Below are 21,815 nucleotides of genomic sequence, written 5' to 3'. Positions count from 1 at the left end.
CAGTAGTGCCTCACTAACCTTAAAGCATATAGCTACTGGCTGAAGTGGGATTATCTGCAAGCGTAAGGGACTGCATTTGCCAGATGAGGATTTTCTAGTTTACTGTAACACCTCTCCTTTTATATACTCCAAACACAAAGGATGCTCCAAGAGTAATGCCTCCTATTTTATGATATTGGCTTATGATATTAGAAACAAATACTGGTGGTAAGGCAGTTTTCTATTACATACTATTGCTGTGCAACAGACAGCAGCAGAAGGGCAGTCTGATAAAATGGTGTCTGTCACTGAAGTGCATATAAAGCAAAGGTGGGTTACTGAATTTCTCCTTCTGGAAAAAAAAAAACACACTTGGTAACATTCATCAATGCTTGCTGAATGCTTCTGGAGACCAAAGAGTGGATGTCAGTATAGACATATGCTAGATGGTGCATAGCTGTCACACCCTGAAGTGCACCTCAAATTGGTGGATTACAGCCAGGAAACTACATATGGAGATGAATATTGACATCAACGTGTTGGAAACAGTTGTGGCAATATTGGAATATCACAAAGTTTGCATTAGGTGAGCACCATGAGTGCTCATATGGGACCACAAAGAACATCATGCGCAAGTTTATCAGGACAGTGGTGGCAGTTTCCTGGATCACATCACTAATGGTGATGAGACATTGTATCACCACAATAAGGTGCAGTCAAAATGGCAGTCCACAGAGTGGCAGTGCGTGAACTTCTCATCAAAGATTAAGACCTAGAAGGTAAAGTGATGTTTATTGTCTTTTGGGATAGGAAAGGAACAATCCTTCTCAATTTTATGCGACCCAGATAAACAATAAACTCTGCTACAACATGACACTGACTAAGCTGAACTTCCAAAGGCAGGACAAAGAAGACAACAATCTTTTTCTTGCCACACTGTAAAACCAGGCCCCATTCCAGACTAAAGACCATGAAGCATGCTGCCAACCTTGGCTAGACTGCCCTACCACAGTCCGGATTTCACACATTCTGACTTCCAACAATTGGACCAATAAAAAAGTGGCAGTGCATGGGCAACATTTTCCTAACAACAATGCCATCACAGTAGCTAAGTGGGTTAACTCCATTGGGGAACTTTTTTTAAAAAAAAAAAAAAAAAAAAAACAAACAAGCACAGCATGCAGGCTCTTGTTCATGACTGGCAAAATGAATAGCTAATAATGGCAACTATGCTGAAAAATACTGTTTCGTAGCTGAGAATGCACTGTATCAAATAATGCCATTGTGTCCTTCCGTACTGTTATAGTTACCATGAAAATAAACTGGAGGCATCATTTTTGAAGCAAAATATGTATATTATGTTCTTCCCTATATATACATCCTGTGTTACCAAAACTAGTTTAAATCTGCCTTATGAAAAGATCCTCTTTTTCTGTTGTAAACATGCTAAAAATTGAAGGTTGGAAAGAGAAAAGTATCTTCATTCATTTGCATAGCACAAAGAAAGCAACCAGAAAAACAGACCAGCATCAAATTCATTGAAATTCGCATGAAAAAAATATTACCAGCAATAAGACCAATATCACTATCAGTGAAATAAAAGTGTAGGAAAACACATATTAGGAACAATTTTCCTTCTATATTAAAGATGGTTTACCTTTGCAACTCCAGCCCTATGAGCACCTTGCGATTCCATGTATGCTAAGTATTTGTTGAACTCTCTGAATTCATCCATTGAAGGCCTAAAAGTCATGATTTTGCAACTTGGATTTGGAGGACTATCAGACGTGACCGTCGCCATTGTGGTTTGTTTTCAATCCAGCTGAAAAATAAAATAACATATACTGAAGAGAATAACCTTCTGTCAAACAGCACCTGAAATTCAACACATGTTTTGATCAGGAAAAAAGTTTTCAAAATTCCATAGTATTATAAAAGGCACAAATGAAATACTTTCTCTCCCCACTCCTTTAAGACCACTCAACCTTTACCCCAAAGACGTGTCTACCATAAGCAACAGTTCTATAAAAATCCAGTACAAAAATCCATACAATCCTCTCGCTGTGTTTTTCTGTTGTTGTTTTTTGGTTTTCGGTTTTTTTGTTGTTTTGTTTTGTTTTACAACACACTTTCTCAACTGTACCTTTAACACCATACTAGCAACTTTCAGTGTTGATGCATTCACAGCTTGCTCCATTTCTGTGTAGATATTTACATTACACAGGTATAACCTAAACTAACAAAGCTATGCATATTACTATTCCCACTTAGTTCATGAGGAAACTGATTACTGACTTTCTAATCACACTGCAAATGCAGGTAAAGAGTGCCTGGATTTTCTAACTCATATGTCAGCACTTCAATAGAATTGTATCAGTCTGCATTGCCAAGATGCAATAATATGACCATATACAAATTTATTCCTTAATCTTACAAAAAAAAAAAAAATCCTAATTTCAGAACAAAAGTAAATCAGCTCTGACTATCTTTTTCAGTGATTTGCTGTGTCATCCCTCACTTGAGGAAAGGGAAGATTTGGCATTGAGGGACAAGGTTTGAGGGATATGGTGGTGATGTGCTTGACTAGATGATCTTAGTGGTCTTTTCCAACCCTTAATTTTATGACTTCATCCATCTGCAAAACACAATACATCCATGGTTTTGTTACCAAACCATGTCACCTTACACTGCTTGTATGTTAGCATATTAGCCAGTAATTTCATTAGCTTCATATCTCTCTTAGCTTGGCTATGAATTACTTACAGGAAAACTGTGATTCCCTTTATGTCTCTGCATGTTTCACTCTCCTATAGCATTCAAAGATTCAGCCTGCTTCTTGTGCCCTTAAATTATGTTTTTGCATTCCTACTTCTCACAGAAAATCACTCTCAATTTTTAACAATTAGATTTCTTTTTTCCCCACACTCCTCTCTTTTCTACCCTCCTTCCTACATTATTTCCTTCCCTGATTGAAACAAAATTAATTAGATTTCTGCAAGTCTCCAACAATCAAAAAATCAGTACCATTTTAATTCAGGATTATTATTGTATTTAAATTATGATTATGAGGTCCATATAGGCAAGCACATCCCAACATATAAAACTGAGATACCTTCGTGGTGGTAAACGCATGCCATGCATCCTTCACTTAGTCCCATCCATTAAAGAAGCACACATAAATCTGTTATGATGATCAGTTCCAAGTCAATGAGATTAGGTTATATTTGAAGTTAAAGCTTTCTTTGCTTATATGCATTGTGTCATGCAGAAAGCTTATTATTCATATTGCTTCACTGACACTAAAATGACACTGGAAAGATAATGAAGCAGGGTAATTGATCTCTCTTTAATCAGTTCTTAGCCCTTCAATTTCATACATGCATATGAGTGCAGCATATACAAACACATCACCTCTAAAAAAAAACTATTTACTGGCAAAAAAAAATTAATAGTCTGTCATTATTTCACGCCTTTAAACTACTTCACTAACTCTTATACAATACAACCTGCAATCATCAGCTACTTTTTCCGGAGGAACCTAAGCAGGCTTGAGCAGTGGGCCCAAGACAATCTCATGAAGTTCAACAAACCCAAATGGAAGGTACTGCACCTGGGTGGAGGCAAACCCCACTACCAATACAAGCTGAGGGATGAAAGGATTGAGCACAGCCCTGCTAAAATAGACTTGGGGGTACAGTGGATGGGCACCTGGACATGAGCCAGCAATGCGGCCTCACAGCTCAGAAAGCCAACTGTAATCTGGGCTGCATCAAAACAAGTGTGGCCAGCAGGGCAAGAGAGGCGATCCTGCCCCTCTATGCTGGTGGGACTTCACCTGGAGTACTGCATCCAAATGTGGAGTTCTCAGAACAGAGAGACGTGGACCTGTTGGAGTGTGTCCAGAGGAGAGCAACAAAGATGATCTACAGAACAGATCTACAGAGGATGATCTACCTCTCCTATAAGGACAGGCTGACAGAGCTGGGGCTGTTCAGTATGGCCACTGTCTTTCAGTTTCTAAAGGGGAGCCACAGGAAAGAAAGGGACAGACTCTTTCATAGGATCTGTGGCAACAGAACAAGAAAAAATGGCTTCAAGCTTAAAGAGGGTAGATTTAGGTTGGATATAAGGAAAAAGTCTTTAACAGTGAAAGCAGTGAGGCCCTGGAACAGGATGCCTAGAGATGTGATTGATGCCCAGTTCCTGGAGGCTCTCAAAAGAAACACTGGATCAGGCCCTGGGCAATCTGATCTAGCTGCAGGGAGTTGGACTAGATGACTTTTAAAGGTCCTTTCCAACTCAAAGGACTCTACGATTTTAGCTTAGAACAGAGATTAATATACTTTTCTCAGCTCTTCACTGTACTCTAATACTGTTATTTCAGTTTTGAGGAGCTTCTTGGGAAGACAGAGAAAGAACAGTTGATTCATTCTTTAGTTCTGTTTCCAGTACGAGGGAATTGCTTTTAAAACTGAGTAACTTCAGCAGCCACTTATAAATTTCTGTTTTCTAATTACTAATATTCTTTACTTCAGCAGAAAGAACAGAACTTTTTAGAAGTTTATGTTATTCACTCAACTGCACTGTACCAAGTCAAGCATTTCTGAACCTAAGGACTCCTAAACCTAGTCAAGCATTAACTACAACAAAATCTTTTGCAAAAAGCAGTTGTTGGTATTGTTAACCAATAAATGAGCTGACTCTCTACTTCAACAGCTCTTACACTCATTTCCATGAGGTTTTTGCAGAGAATAGTAAGGTAGGAAAAACACCAGATAAACCATGGTGCTTTACTGCCCTTCACAGGGACACAGACAGATGCAGGCTGACAGAAACCATGCTCATCAAGCTTAATAATGGAACATGCAGAGTTCCACATTCAGTGAGGGTCCCTGGTTGAAGTGGCAGAAGAGACTTTTTGAAGTCCTGCTGGACACCAAGTCAACATGAATGGAAGAATCAATAAAGTTGTAAAAGAGCTTAGCCATCAATCCATCATTGCTACACCACTAAACCATGTCACCTAATGAGATATCTACCTTTTCTTGAATACCTCCAGGAACAATGACTTCACACCTTCCCAGGCAGCCTGTTCCAATGCATTACTGATCTTCACAAGCAGAAATGTTTCCTAATAACCAATTTGAACTTCCCTTAGTGCAACTTAAAGCCACTACTTCTATTTAGTCCTACCACTGTTACCAGGGAAAACCAGATGGACTCCCATCTCACCACAATCTCCTTTCAGACAGTTGTAATGAGAGAATAATGTCTCCCCTGAGCCTCCTCCAAACTAAACAATCCCACTTCCCTCAGCTGTTACTCATAAAGCTTGTGCTCCAGACCCCTCACCAGCTTCACTGCCCTCCTTTTGGATATGCTCCTCCAGAGCCTTGATGTCTTCCTTGCAGTGAGGGGCCAAAAACTGAACACAGTACTCCAGACACAGCCTCATCAGCATCAAGTACAGAGGGACAATCACCTCCCTGGTCCTGCTGGCTAAACTATTTCCAACATAAGCCAGGAAATCACTGACCTTCTTGGTCATCTAGGCACACTGCTGGTTTATGTTCAGATGGCTGCCAACTAACACCTCAGGATCCTCTTCCTTCACACAGTTTTCCAGCCACTCTGCACAAGCCTGTAGTAATATATGGGAGTTTTGGCAATTGAAGTGCAAGACTCAATATGTGGTCTTTTTACCAGCAAGAACCAGCAGTGTGCCCCTGTTAATATGGAAGGTGAATGATATCCTGGGCTGTTAGACCTAAGTACTGCAGGCACACTGAAAGTAGTACTTCCCTTCTACTCAGCATTGGTGAAGTCACACCTAAGTACTGTGCCCATAGCTGGACCACCAGTGGACATAAACATACGGGAAAGAGTCTTGCCAAGGGCCACCAAGATGAAAAGACAGAAGCAGCTCTCCTGTGGGGGAAGGCTTAGAGAGCTGGAACTGTTCCACTTGGAAAAGGAAAGGTTCAGGGAGTGCAAGGGGTCTTTATGAGCATATTCACTCAACAGGAAGGAGTGATGAAGACTGACATTTTTCAGCAGTGTACAGTGACTGGACTAACAGCAACAGCACAAATTAAAAAACAGGAAACTCCATGTGAACAAAAGAAAACACTTTTTTTCCCCTCGTGAGAGCAAACACTGGAAGAGGTTGTTCAGTAAGATTGTGAAGCCTCCATCTTCGGAGACAGAGGCCAACTGAACAGACTGACGATCAACATCCTCTAGCCAACCTTCCTTGAGCAGCTGGGTGGACTAGACTTTCTCAAGAGGTCACTTTCAACTTCAGAAGGCATGATTCCACAATCCAATTCCTGTAAAGATGGCAGAGCCAGATTCGCAGCATCCAATGGCAGCGTAAGTGGCAATAGGCACAAATCAATTATAAAATATATAAAATGAAGGCCTTCATATTCAGTTACATTCTAACACACTATGTAATTCTTTCAAGGACTTTGTGGAATACAAGTGCCCTAGATACTTTCTCTCACACACAAAATTCAGCTACATCCTGTCAAATTGTTAAAATAATAAAATAGCATGACATAAAATTCAGAATAAAAAAGGCCTTCAGAGCTGTTATTGGTGGTGGTTTTTTGTTCCTTTTGGGGTTGTTGTTTGTGGGTTTTTTTTGCAAGCAAGTACATGTCTAAAGAATCATTATAACATGAAGTCCATACTGCAGTTCTATTATTACAACCTTAACTATTCCACTTAAAGTGTATGCAGAATTAGCTATTCTGTGATACTACTCAGAGTTGTACAGTCTAAGAAATAAAGCTCTTCTATGGAGAGAATAAGGAATAAAAATGTGAGACATTGGTGCACATATGAAGTTAGAGAAACAAGGATCATTACATCCACTTTAGCTGCCAAGTATAAAAAAGAAAGTAGTAACATTTATGCATGGATTTTTACAGCTATTTTAAAACCATAATATCAACACTGTAATTAGACATTTTCTGTCTCCACTGCAAGACAGAATTGCATGTTGATAAGATTGTTTGTAACTGTCTAGAAGAGCAGATGATAATACAAACAAAGAAGACATATTCCATGCAAATTAGTATTTTGCATAACTGAAATGAATATGCTTTATGGCTAATCACAAGGTAACTTTAGTCAAACAAGCTCAAGATAACTATGTGTCTGATCCAATAATATGCAGTCTGTCCATAAACTTTGAATTTACTGGGACTAAGGTGTTTGCCTACACTTCAAAATATCTGATAAAAGAAAACAATTTACATAAAACGTAGTTATGTAACTTGTCCAGCTAAAGCAGCAATAATTGGGTTAAACAGTCAGATCTTTTATTTTTAAAAGTTCCTAGCCAAAGTCACAAACTACATCCTTCAAATGATCAACTAATAGGCAGCTAATGCTACAACGCCTGCCTAACATTGCAGGAAGTGGAAATATAAGGTCAGCAAAGGTCAAGCACCTATAGTTATGTCAGTATATGGCCTCAGGAACATAATTCAAGAAGTCGAAACACAACACAACTAAGAGCAAAATGAAATCTAATTAATGCTACAGATGCAGGTTGGACAGAGAATGGCTTCAGAGCAGCCCTGAGGAAAAGAATTTGGGAATGCCAGTTGATGAAATAATCAACATGAGCCAACAAAGTGCTCTTGCAGCCCAGAACTGTATCCTGGGCTGCATCAAGAGAAGTATGACCAGCAGGTTGAGGAAGGTGATTCTGCCCCTCTACTCCACTCTTGTGAAACCCCACCCCGTGTCCAGTCCTGGAGCTGCCAACACAAGACAGACATAGAGCTGCTGGAGCAGGTCCAGAGGAGGGCCACAAAGATGACCAGAGGGCTGAAGCACGTCTCCTATGAAAACAGGCTGAAAGAGATGGGGCTCTTCAGCCTAGAAAAAAAAAGTTCCAAGGAAACCTTGTCATGGCCTTCCAGTACCGAAGGGGGCCTATAAGAAAGCTGGGGACTTTTCGTAAGGGCAAGTAGTGACAGGACAAGAGGAAATGCCTTTAAACTGGAAGAGGATAGATTTGGACTAGATACCAGAAAGAAATTCTTTACTGTGTGGGTGGTGAGAAACTGTAACAGGTTGCCCAGCAAGGTTGTGGGTGTCCCCTCCCTGGAAACATTCAAGGTCAGGCTGGATGGGGCTTTGGGCAACCTGGTCTAGAGGGAGGTGTGCCTGCCTACAGCAGGGGGGTTGGAACTAGATGATCTTAAAGGTCCCTTCCAATTCAAACCATTCTATAATTCCACCAGTATTTACATAATCCAAAGCATATTTTTCAGCAGTTACAATGACTGTGAGAAATGCTTTTTAAATGAATGTTGACTTAAACTACGCAGCTTGTATGAAAATAAATGAGACATTTTGCCACGTTTTGTTTGTACGCTAACAACTAGGAGAAAGAGGAGATGAAAGACTGTAACAAACTTCTTAGGGGCCTACCAAAGCCAAATAGAAAAAGAAAAAAATAGAGAGAAAAGCAAAAAAAAAAAAAAAAAAAAAAAGAAACATTCTGCACTTTTCAGCATCATGGGAGACTCTTGACTACCTACACCTACAGCACAGAATTTTACCATACTACATGCTTGAACACACACAAAATACTTATACAGACTAGAATGCAGCATCTATAAGATCGTTTTTGTTACATTCTAAAACATAAAGTGACCCCCGTATACCTCCACAGCCAACAGATTCTCAACTACTCAAGTTAGTATCAGGCAGCTACCATTTATAGCTTTCCCAAAGCAATCAGTGAGCATGATTTTCGTCCACACCTTACAAAAACATAATGCAATGCGTGAGGAACTGGCTCCAAAGGGTTACAGTAAATTATGTTACATCAGTCACAAAAGGTTTCATTTTAGGGCCAGTTCCCTTTAGTGTTTCCATAAATGGCCTGGATAAAGGACTAGAAGGTGTTCTGAGCTTGTTTGCTGATACTAAACTGGGAGGAGCTTCTGAGTCCACCATGAGTGGAGGGGCCTTACAGAGAAATCAAGACAAATCAGAGACGCATCAGCCACGAAGTTTAACAATAGCAAATGCCAGACTCTGAACCTGCAAAGGGACAATCCTGACTGTACTTATAGATGGGGGATGAGACACTGGGGAGCAGCTCCAGTGAAAGAGATTAGGGGGTCTTGGTTGACAGCAAGTTGAACTTGAGTCAGCCATGTAACCAGTCAGCCAAAAAGGTAAACCCTATCCTGAGGTATATCAAGAACTGCGCTGCAGCCAGTCGAGGGGAGTGACTGCTCTACACTGCACTGCTGCAGCCTCACCTGGAGCGCTGTGTGCACTTTCAATCACCACAGTACAGGAAGGATACAGAATTAGAGAGCGTTCAAAGTAGAGCTACAAAAATGAAGACAGGTCTAGAGAGATCAGCCAAAGTACCCTGGTATGCACAGTCCAAAGAGGAGACTGAGGGGAGATTCCACTGGCATCCACAGCTTTCTCACAAAGGGGAGTAGAAGAGCATGCAATGACCTATGCTCTCTGGTGACAGTGCCTGGACTTTAGGGAATGGCTTCGAGATACAAAAGAGGAGGTTAAGGTTGGATATCAGGAAAAGGCTCTTCACTGAGAGGCACTGGAACTGGCTCCCCAGGGAAGCGGTCATTGCACCAAGCTGCTAAAGTTCAATAGGTATATGCATAACACTCTCAGACACAGCTGAATTTTTGAAAGGTTTCATTTTTGAAAGGCACCCCAACTACCTGCGCTGGACGTTCAAAGGAAGGGTCCACGCATCATGCAACTAATGCTACTTGGAGTAAGCAGGTCACGCTGATCAGAGTGGCTTAAATAGGGAAGCCCAGTCATGCAGGAATCTTGTAAGTGATTATGGACTGACCCTAAGACAGAGATTTTTGGAATATCAACCGAAGAAGAGTAGACATGTACTGAAGAGGCTCTCTCTACAAGAAACTGCATAAAAAGAGAATAAATATGCCCTGATCACTGATGGGTCTTGCTGCATTGTGGGAAAGCATTGGAAATGAAAGGCTTCTGTATGGAGTCCTACACAGCAAGCTGCAGAAGCCTAGAATTCCAATAGACTTGACTGTGGGCACTACAGCACAGTTAATCCATGAGTGTGGAACATGCACTGCAATTAAACAAGCCAAGGAATATAAAGTCTCTTTGGTATGAAGGACAGTGGCTGAAATAAAAATATGGGAAGGCCTGGTAAATTGACTATATTACACTCCCACAAACCTGCCATGGCAAGCACTATGTGCTTAGGCTCTCAAGCCCCACGCTAGGTATTGTAAGGACTGCTGTAGTTTAATCCAGCAGATAGCTAAGCACCACACACTAATTCCCCCCCTCCCCCTGCTGGATGGAGAAAAGAATCAGAAAAAAAAATACTTTTTATTTCAATACATAAGTTCTATTTACAAAGACAGAAAAAGGAAGAGGAAAAAGGGATAATGGTTATGACAACAATACACATGTATACAAAACAAGCTATGTACAAGCAATGCTCATCACCCACCAAATGATGCCTAGGAAGCCCCCAAGCAGAGGCTGCCCAGAAAACTGTTCTCCTAAAGCCAAAATATACTATCATACCAAACGCTATCAAGGAAAAAAAAACAGCACTGTCCCAGCTGAACTTCAGACAGTTGGTTTTGTGTGGAGATACAAGTTAGAATCAACAATCCTTGTGGGTCCCTTTTAACTCAGCTTAGTCTATGATTCTATACTACATTACTAAACAACATGGAAGATTTCCCTGTTGAAACACACACGCTTCATGAAAAATTCCCTGATTCCTTCACAAGAACACAGAATATATTGTTCCCAGAAATGGGAGAAAGCTTCCAAGTTTCATTTATTCAATATGTAATAGAGAAACTCAAACTAACAATTGCATTTAATTAAATTACAAGCAAATTCACACTGCTAGAAAATTCACTACTGAAGTAAAATGAAACCCACTGAAAAAAAAAAAAAAAAAAAAAAACAGCACATTAATCTGTAGTAGTAAAAGCATGTGAAAACCTGCTTTAACCTGAAGCCTTACTGTATAAAACCAGTCTTCAGTATTACAATACTCTCAAGCCTTATGACTAAGGCATCAGATCTCTGAACTCCACATGCTTCTTTTTTGTTCTAGAACTCAATGAACTAACCAGTATTTTGAGTTCCACCCCTCACCAGCAGGGAATCAGATTTTTCTGGCTTTAATTACACTAGACTTGACACATCATTCTTCCAAATATATTTGCAGACAGTATCCCTTGACTGCCAAGCAGTGCTAACACTAGCTCCTACATCTGGGGATGGAAAAACTACATCTATCACTACAGGTTAGGAGGTGACCTGCTGGAAAGGAACTCCGGTAAGAAGAATCTGGGCATCCTGGTGGACAACAGGTTGACCACGAGCCAGCAGCATGATCCTGTGACCAAGACAACCATCAGTATTCTAAGGTGCATTAGAAAGAGCATACCCAGCAAATTAAGGAAGGTGATCCCTCCCCTTCTATGCTGCCCCGGCGAGGCCACATCTGGAGTACTGTGTCCAATTCTGGGTTCCCCAGTGCAAGAAAGACAGGAAACTTAGAGTTTAGCAAAGGCCACAGAGATGACTGGGGAGATAAACCCAGCCTCTTATGAGGGAAGACTGAGAAACCTGGGACTGCTCAGACTGTAGAAGGCTGAGGAAGTGTTTTATCAAAGCTTATAAATATCTATTGGGCAGGAGTCAAGTGGATGGGGCCAGGCCCCTTTCAGTGGTGCCCAGTGACTGAACAAGGGGCAAAAGACAGAAACTGCAACACAGTAAGTTCTACCTAAACATGAGAAAGAACTCTCTCATTTTAAATATGACAGAGCATTAGAACAGACTGTCCATAGAGGTGGCAGAGTCTCTTTTGGATATACTAAAAACCCACTGGACATTTTCCTATGTCTCTAGGGAACCTGCTCTACCAGAAGGGTTGGACTAGATGGCGTTCAGATGTCCTTTCCAATCCTATGATTATGTGACTTTTCTTATTTTTATTTCCCACCTGCAAAAATGTCATGCATGCTAACAATGGAGCTGTAATTCATTTCAGGAAGAATCAATTCATCCTGAGAAGAAAGAAATTCATACACTAAGTAGAATACATACTTGTGCAGAAGAGTACATGTATTTTAAAAAATAACACTTCTTGATAGAACTTAGAGAAAACAATCATTTCTTTTCATTAACCTTCTAGTTCCAGAGTCCACTCTGAGAAAAAAAAAAAAAAGTTTCTACAAGCTCTGCAAGAGTTGGAAAGGAGACAAAAAGTGAAAAAATCAGTTTCAATCTATACTAATAGTCCCAACCACAGCTTATAAGTAAAAACTCAGTAAATTCAGCCAGTAATTTATTTTTATCATAGATTTTTTTTTTTTAAGTTCACTTCTGCATTTTCCTGCTTTTTTTTTTTTTTTTTAAAGAAGTTTATAGCCTTCATTTCTAAGTAAATTCCATTTGACTCTCCAACTGTTTCATAAATCAAATTCAAAGGTGCTTGGTATGGAACAATGCACGAACCATAACCAGCTACAAGAATGACTTTAAGTTAATCAGAAACAAAATAGAATAGTTTGCTTGTGCCACTATTATTGAGCACGGAAACAGTCAATTCTGAAATCAATCTGACTTTGCATAGTTGTCTGAATTGTTCCTGTAGTAGCTGTACATGCAAATTGTGCAACTACTACGTGTACACAGCTTGGAAAAAGAGAAATTCGATTCTTTTTATCAGGAACTCTAAAACAGTAATTTATGCTACTTGACTTCATTAACAGTTGAACCAAACGTTTCAAATTTATAAAATGAGATACTTATAAATTAAGCCTCATGAGAAAGCATATATCCATCAGATATACATATATCTGATGCATATATCCAGCATTCATCAGGAAAAATAAATTTAAGTTTGAAATATAGGAGTACTAAATTATTACGGAAGCTTATGGACTATGGAAGCTTAAAAAACTTGGAATCTTGGCAGGTGAACTTATTATAAAGCTCTCATTATCATCTGAACTTGACTCTAGGTGGCTTGATAAACTTCATTTCAAGCTTGTGTTTCTATGTCCTGGTACTACCTCTAAAGCAATTATTTCCAAAACAGAAAAATGACCTATTTTGAAGCCAGAAGTACTAAACCAGAAAACAACTTGAATTCATTCTATAGCTATTTATTGCCCATGCTATGCTTGCAGTACACAAAGCTATCTTAAAACAATTGATTTGGGACACAGAACAAGAAAAATAAATTGTATGAAAACAAAAAATGGAATCTGTAGTCCACATTAGGTGGCTGTAACAGCCTCTAGGAACAGCAATAGCCAGTTCAACCTATCCAGTTCTCACAGCTACTAACAGCAGATCTCTCTGGGAAGAAAAAAAAAGTACAGAAGTAATGTACAATTACACTTTTCCAGAACACCATCTCAGTCTTCAGCAATGCACAGCTCAAGAAGTCTTGAGGCAGAGAATATTTCTGTATTTTATGGAGTTGCTGGACTTCTGTCTGTGACTTTCAAACTATGTGGGCCCTTAATATAAAAAAAATACCTACTGACAAAGTACTCCACAAACAACAAAATGTACAGAAGGTGTTTCATCTGCAGTATGCTTTCTATATTTCACTTTCTACAGCTGGAATCTCACACACATACTGGAAGCAGTTTTCTATTTTCTCAAGTTTACCTTCAGAGCATACATGACTTAAAGACCTCCAGCATAGCCTCCTTCAGCCATCTCTTTTCTAGGCTAAAGACTCCCTGCAAAAAATCCATTCCATGCTTCTGACTGACCATCCTTACACTCTATTTCTGGAATCAGCAGATTACTTTTAGTTAGGGAAAGGAACACAAAAACCACAAGCAACAGTCAAGATACGAGTAAATCACAAATTAACACAATGGAGTATCAACGTTCTTGACTCTGGTGTAGTCCTCAAAGAAGCCTTCACAGATCTCCTTGCAAAAGTCAGCCTCGTACACAAATACAGTTGATTTCAAAGAGTTTTGAAAACCACAAACTTTTTTTTTTTTTTTAATATGCTAGATTAACAATGGTTAGATTAAAGCTGCCACCACATAACAAAAGTCTTTACTAGATGAAGAACCAAGACAGGACAAAGGAAAAAAAAAAGAAGCAAATATTTACAAGCTGAGAAACAGAGGAGTTTTACACCTGTGCTGCTTATGGCACACCTGAAACTACAGACCTTGTCAGAGGTGCAGAACTAATGCATATGACCTACCAAGTCAGCATCTTTCCTCTCATTAAAGAAAATGAAGTCATGCAGTTCCCTTACCCTACATCCCATTCTAATACCAGAGACTCAACACCAAGTGGCCTGGACAAAGTCATACATGCAGTTCTCCTGTTATTACTGAAGTGTACACACTGAAGTGAAATATATGACCACAAGCACATTTGTGGTATAGCCATACCACGCTTCTACTTCAACAGCACCATGACACTTCAACACTCACAGCAGCAGAGAAAGCATTTCCTCTGCTCACACAACCAGAAGCCTCCTCACTTCAAAGCAATTACAGGCCACCAAATGTCATACTTTTGCGTACCAGGAGCAGACCATCTGAAATGGACTGACATATTACTACGAGGGAACCATGCAACTCTAATGCACAGTGATAAGAGCAAGAAGAAAGCATCAACACTGTGCCTGTGCTGGACTTAGATCTGTAGCATAAGGTATCACTTTGTCATACAAGCAGTGCAAGGCAGAATTTGTTAAGCCACCTACTTAACGTTTGTACAAGATTCTGCAGAGGTTTGTATCTGAATAAATCCAGAAGAGATTTCCACAGGGACACTGAAAGAACACTGTGAGCTTCCAGGTATCACCAGCTTAAACACAAGGCATACTTACAACACTGTAAGCAAAAAGCCTGTCAGGACAATCATTTTCCTCTAAGTACTTTCACTCATTTTACTCATTTTATTTTCACTTATTTCTCATCATTTACTGAGATCAAATACTTCAAACAGCTAAATCTGAAATCAAACTCAAGCATCAAGAAAATCCCTAATGTTTAAGGATCAAGTTATTCAACTTATTTCTGTTCCTTCATTCACAGCTGTTTGCAGACTTCCACACTTCCTCCCAACATTTTAGTTTTCAAATCAAAATTACCCTTTTTCCCCCCCAAAAAAATTACAATAATTAACAACTTACTCAGCTCCTAAAGCCATTCAAATTACAGAAACTGTGACTGGACATAAATCACATGTCAACAAAAAAGAAAAAAAAAAAAAAAAAAACACAGAACAATGAAACAAAACCTGATCCAGAAGAATAATCCACAGCATAAAGGTAGAAGGAGTGGCAACATAGGTCCACCTAAAGTAAGGCTATCTGCTAACAACTAAAACTCTTATTTTAACCAGACAAAGCCCAGCAGGAAATCCAAGGTCAAAAGAGCTTAACCAAAACAACTACAGTCTAGCAATACTATATTTTGTAGGCAGAAATATCACAAGGGAACTGAGGAACTGGAATGCATTTTGTTTGTGAAACTCCTCTACAACATCTACAATAATCAAAGTAGTTTCCCATCAGGCCTGAGAGCAGAACTGATCAACAGACTGAAGAACTTCTTGCAATATTCACTAGAAGATGTATACTGAACTCCTTTAACACCTTGAATTAACCTACAGTTAGCCTGTATTTTCTTAAATATGCTGCACCAACGAGAACAGAATCAAGAAAAACAAAACACAATTTCTTGCTTGAGTCAACAGTATAAGCTACTCCCAGGGGAAAAGTCAGTAACTTACACATCACAATTTTGAACAAGGGAAATGAAGTTAGAGTAAAATTTAAGTTCACAACTTAATGAATTATGACACAGGATACTATTTGAGAAAACTGAAGTATGTTCTAATGCTTTATATACCCGAACTACAGCAAGATTTTACAGCACAGTCAACATTTCTTCAGAAACTTCTTGCAAGAACCTCCATTGTCATTTGATTACAGAACTAATATTGTCCCTGTATAAGATACTGAATTCCTTCAACATGTCCTATTAATCTCTAAATCTAAAGGACAATCAAGATCTGAACATGTGTCTCATCTGTTTGGAGATATGAAGAGTTAAGTCATCAAGCAACTATAGACATATTTTACTGGACATGTATCAAAAACCTTAAAACTTACACTAAGATGTTATCTTCAAAACTCCACGTATATTAAAAATGTATCTGAAAATACATTTGTTTTTTGCATGGGGGACAGAGGAGATCAGGACCTCCATAAAGCAAAACCAAAGAACAAAACCAAATACCCCATTCAGCTTCATACTGAAGAAATATTCCCCTGCAAAAGACAACTACAGGAAAAAAAAAAAAAAAAAAAAAAAAGTGAGTTGACTGCAGAACCAAGAAATGGTACAATCAGGAGCTGAGAAAGGACCACAGAAGTCCTTAATCTCCTCAATCAACTTTTTTTTTTTTTAGTTACATATGAAGTCACCAATTTTTCTGCTGCACAATTACTGTGCCTGTTCATAATAGCCTAGTGAGATTACAATAATTAGCATTTTACAGCACAATGTTCTGAACTGAATACATTACTGTGGTAACTGTACACTTACATTTGCTGCAGAATTGTTTACATTGTTTAAAAATCAGGATGCTAGACAGAAAATAGCATCAGCAAAAGTTAAGGACCAGTAATTAAAGAGCCTGATTTTCTTCCCTTTTTTGTCACATTTGCCATAAAAACCTCAGATACCAGACCAAGAACGGATTTTTTAGTTTGCTCAAGTTTTTCTTTTTAAGCAGAAACTAACCAAAGATTTTTATCTCACATACAGCGGCTCTCATTCTGACCTAACTGCTGTTTTATCCCATCCACTTACTTGAATATTGTTTCCTGCCTCAGGCCAAGGAAAAGCAGCTGCTCTTACACCCATCAGTACCTGTACTGAGGCAAAAGCCAACCACCAGCTGCCCAAGCCCGCTGGCACCGCTCCACTCGTTTCAAGGATCAGAAAGCAAACCATGCCTGCTTTCCACACTCCTGCATGGAGAAGGGCCTTGTGCGAGGCATGCACTGCAGTGCCAGGCAGACCCAGAGCAAGGCCTGAGCTGCTCCGCATCACCACCTTCACGGCGCAGGGTGACAGAAATACTCTGCATCACGCTGCAGCTGAGTTTATTTTTTTGTGAAAAGTGCTTAAGAACTGCTACTTTAGTAACTCCCAGGTAACTTCTGTTCCCGCTGTCGCTCACGTCTCAAAAAGAGCACAAGCAGATACAACCTACAGCTCAGCAACGCCCGAACAGACGCTGCTTTCTTCGAGTCACCTCTTTTCCCCTTACTCTCACACAAGAAAGCGTGACGATGCTTTCTGCAGGAGGACGCGCTCGGCCCAGCGCAGCACCTCGGTGCCCGTCCCGCCCCGTCCGGCAGCAGCCGCTGGCGGCGGACCGGCAGCGGAGCAGGTGCGGGGTGCGTGCCGACACCAACGGCTCGCCCCGACGCCGCTTCCAGCCACGTTACGTCAGGCACATCCTACCTGTGCCGAGAAATGAATGAACCGCAGCGTCGGGAGAAGCCCCGCGGGCACCCCGTGCCGCGTGCTGGCCGCCGGCGGACAGCAGGGGGCCGCCAGCCCGCCGCCAGCGCCCCGAGCTCCGGCCGACCTACGGAGCTCCGGGCCGGAGCGGGACCGCGGCTCCCGCTGCCCGGCACTTGCCCGAGGCTCCCCCCGGCCGTGCGCAGCGCGGCTCCCAGCCCAGCCCTCCCCGCCGCCAGCTCCAGCCCCGGAGCCCTCCCGCCCCCGGAGCCACCGCCCGGCCCGGAGCCGCCCCACACCTGTCCGAGAGAAAAGGATCGGGCGGCTGCAGCGAAGAGAGGCAGCCGACTGCGCTGCGCGCCGGATATGCGTTCTCGCCCCTGCTGCCCAGACTGAAGGAACACTCCCAAGCTTCCACCCCTCGTTCTCCCCGGGACGACTTCTTCCGTGCGCTGATGACAGCTGCGCGCGGCGCATGCGCGTAGCCCTCGCACGCCCGAGGTAGGGAGGACCAGGAGAGGAGAGGAGAGAAGCTCGGAGGCCCAGCGGGAGGAACACGTGACGGGGACGAGCGCTCACGTCACGTGCCCAGCGGCAGCCGATGCCGGCGCCGCCCCCGGGCGGAGCGGCTGCGGGCGGGGAGGATGCGCTGCGCGCGGCGGGTCACGTGGCGCCGGCTGGCAGGCGGCCGGGGGGTCGGTGTGCTGTGGGGCGGCTGCTGCCCCGCACCGGGCGACGCGCGGGTCGTGCAATGCGGCGCGGGCCGGGTTTGGCGGTATGCAGTCTTCGGTCAGCTCTAGTCGGCTTCTGTGTGCCAGTCCTGTACCGTCATGTCCCGTCTTGCCTTGTCCCAGTCTTTAACGTGACTTTTATCCCCGTATGGCAGAGGCTGAGCCCTACTATGCTGTCATGTATTTAGTTTTTATCAGTTATCGCTGTTTATCTTCCAGCTTAGCTTTCAGGCATTTATGTTAAAGTAGCAAAAAGTGACCAGAAGATAACTAAAGGAGAAGTCCCTTCAGGCGTTGGGATTTGGGATTGTTCAGCTTGGAGAAGAGGTCTTCCAGTAGAGAGTCCTAGGAAAGGGACCGACCTTGTACAGAGGTAGTGATAGCACCAGGGAGGGTGGATTTAAACCGAAAGAGGGGAGGTTTTGGTTAGATGCTAGGGAGAAATTCTTCACTCAGAGGACCATGAGGTACTGTGCACATCCCATCCCTGGAAGCACTCAGGGCCAGGCTGGATGAGTTCCTTCATAGTTTGATCTAGTGGTTGGCAGCACTGCTCACAGCAGTGGGATCGGAACTGGATGAGCTTTGAGGTCCGTTGCAACCCAAGCCATTCTGTGATTTGCTTCTTCAAATGTGCCCGTTATCATGAGAGAACTCTTCTTTTAGACCCAGATTTAGGCACTGACAGAACCTGAAAATGTAGCAGAACCTGAAAACGTTCCTCAAAAATGAGTGTATCTAATGCTATAACTTTGCTGTGCTAAGAGAATTTCATGCTGATTTGGTATCTGGTCTCAATACTACACCTCACAGACTGCAGTCCTATGTATGCAGTGTCTCCAGCCCCAGCTGCAGCTGTATTTAAAGATTCTCTATGGCACCACTGCTTCCACTAATGTCTGAAATAAGCCATCCTCATCTGCCTTAGGAAAGGAGTTTTATTTTGTACATTAGAAATGGGAGAAACAGAGCAAGTTTTGCCTTTTTTCTTAATCTTTTGCAGGAAGGGGGAAGAAAATGTTTGTGTAGTGGTTTCTCAAAGATAAAACAGCCCAACTGAATAGAGATTTTCTCGGTTCTTTCACTGACTCTGTGTTGATTTAAGATTGTTTTCAAGTAGGCTCTCTTTGGCTGAGGCTGACTACAGTGACTGTTGAAGCACTGGGTGAGCAGCACCTCTTTTCTCCCAGTCTTATGTCTGGCTAGAAGTGTGTCCTGTAGTGCTGATGAAGCATGTACCTCTGAATGCCACTGGTTCAACTTGTAAGGATGGGCTGAGGAAGCATCAGGGCAGTTTGATTCTATTAACCCTCATCAGAGTGCTACAGTGTGGATGATTGTGCCTTGACATCATTTTTCAAAGACCACCTCACAGCACTTCTGTCTTACTAGGTGGAAGTACAAAGACTGTTCTTCTTCAAAATGTCTGTGAAGCTACACATGGTCATTTGATCAGTATTTCACTTTTGCTGTGATGCAGTGCTTTCAGGACTCACTGATTGCCTTTCCTTTAATGGGTTTATCTTGGAGTACCTGTGGGATCAAGTGCACCCTCAACAGGTTTGCAGATGAGATTAACTTGAGTGGTGTAGTTGATATGACAGAATGAAGGGATGCCATCTAGAGGGACCCAGAGTAACTTGAAAGGTGGGCCCATGTGAACCTAGTGGTGTTCAACAAGGCCAAGTGCTAGGTGATGTGCTTACATCAGGGAAATTTCAGAAATGTATAGAGACTGGGAGAGGAAATCCTTGAGACCAGCCAGGCCAAGAAGAACTTGGTGGTCCTGGTAGATGATAAGCTGGACATGAAGCAGCAACATGCACTCGCAGACAGCAATGCCAACTCTATCCTGGGCTCTATCAAAAGATAGGTGGCCAACAGGGCAAGGAAGGTGATTGGCCCCACTCTGCTCTACCCTCATAAGGATCACTGCATCCAGGCCTGGGGCCCCTAACACAGAAAAGATGTGGAGATGTTGGAACAGTTCTAGAGGAGGGCTGCTAAGATGGTCAGAGGGTTGGAGCATCTCTCCTATAAAGACAGGCTAATGGAGTTGGGCTTCTTCAGCTTGAGAAGACTCCTGGGAGATCTCTGAGGTGAGGGTGGTGAGGTACTGGCACAGCTGCCCAGAGAAGCTATGGATGACTCCTCCCTGTAGGCATTGAAATCCAGATTTGATGGGTTTCTGAACAACATGATCTAGTGCCTGATTTAGTAGTTGATGATCATGCCTGGAGCAGGGGATTGAAACTAGATGATCCAAAGGATCCTTAACAGTTCCTTCCAGCCTAAGCCATTCTGTGGTTTGTTGACGTTCTACTGGCATAAGTTGTTTGTTTTCCTAACTGAGATCTCAGCAAGTTTTTATGCACTTTCCTTTTGCCTTTCATGTCTGGGACTATACATATGGGTTAGTGTTGGTTAGTAACACTAGTTACAAGACAGCATCTTTCATCTGGGAAGTAAAGGTTGGGGGCAGCTTGGGTTGTAGTGATCATGAGATGGCGGAGTTCAAGATCCTGAGTGGAAGAAGCAATGCAAAAAGTAGGATTGCTGTCCTGGACTTTAGGAGAGCCAACTTCAATCTCTTCCGGGACCTACTTGGAGCTATCCATGGGCTTGGGTGTTAGAAGGTGAGGGGGCCTCCAAGAGCTGGTCAGCATTTAAGCAGCTCTTCTTCCAAGCTCAGGATCGGTGCATCCCTGTGAGCAAGAAATCGGGAAAAGGTGACAGGAGACCTGTGTGGATGAGCAAGGAGCTCATGTGCAAGCTCGAAGGAAAGAAGAAGGTCCATGAAATGTGGAAAAAGGGTCTGACCACTTGGGAAGAATATAGGAATGTAGTCAGAGCCTGCAGGATGCAACAAGGAAGGCTAAAGCCCGCCTGGAATTGAATCTGGCTAAAGTGATAAAGGATAATAAAAAAGGCTTTTTTAAGTATGTTAACAGGAAAAGGAAAACTGGAGAGAATATGGGCCCTTTACTAAGTGAGGGGGGTGTTCTGGTAACGGGGGATGCTGAGAAGGCAGAGATACTGAATGCCTTCTTTACTTCTGTCTTCAGTGAAAAGGCTCTCCCTCAGGGTTCCCACACCCTGGAGGTTAGTGAGAGGATCTGGGGAATGGGAGACTTTCCTTTAGTCAGGGAAGAGGTGGTCCGTGAGCGCCTAGGCAGTACTAAGGCCCACAAGTCCATGGGACCTGATGGGGTGCATCCACATGTGCTGAGGGAGCTGGCAGAAGTCATTGCCGAACCTCTCTCCATCATCTTTGAGAGGTCTTGGATAATGGGGGAGGTCCCCAAAGACTGGAGGATAGCCAATGTCACTCTGGTCTTCAAAAGGGGCAAGAAGGAAGACCCGGGTAATTATAGGCCTGTCAGCCTCACCCCTGTCCCTGGAAAGGTGATGGAACAGCTTGTGCTGGATGCCATCTCCAGACAACTGGGAGAAAAGGAGGTTATCAGGAGTAGTCAGCATGGGTTCACCAAGGGGAGGTCGTGCTCAACCAACCTGGTGGCCTTCTATGATGTTGTCACAT

At 42.3% G+C, this 21,815-nt stretch overlaps 1 protein-coding gene across 2 annotated transcripts in view; it reads right to left on the bottom strand.

Annotated features, from left to right (window-relative positions):
* KDM4C (lysine demethylase 4C) overlaps positions 1-18,047 on the bottom strand; it is a 301,610-nt gene extending 283,563 nt beyond the window's left edge. For both annotated transcript variants that reach the window (XM_042877489.1, XM_042877490.1), the window contains exons 1-2: positions 17,843-18,047; positions 1,637-1,801 (exon numbers count right to left, since the gene is read on the bottom strand). In XM_042877489.1, the coding sequence (XP_042733423.1) occupies positions 1,637-1,780 (144 nt within the window). In that variant the 5' untranslated portion in view covers positions 1,781-1,801; positions 17,843-18,047. The remainder of the gene's footprint in view (positions 1-1,636; positions 1,802-17,842) is intronic.
* Positions 18,048-21,815: the final 3,768 nt, after the last annotated feature.

The sequence above is a fragment of the Lagopus leucura genome, unplaced genomic scaffold, assembly GCF_019238085.1.
Source record: "Lagopus leucura isolate 7727_CA_CO unplaced genomic scaffold, USGS_WTPT01 Super-Scaffold_100018, whole genome shotgun sequence".
NCBI classification, from domain to species: domain Eukaryota; kingdom Metazoa; phylum Chordata; class Aves; order Galliformes; family Phasianidae; genus Lagopus; species Lagopus leucura.
This window is presented reverse-complemented; position numbering and strand designations above follow the sequence as displayed.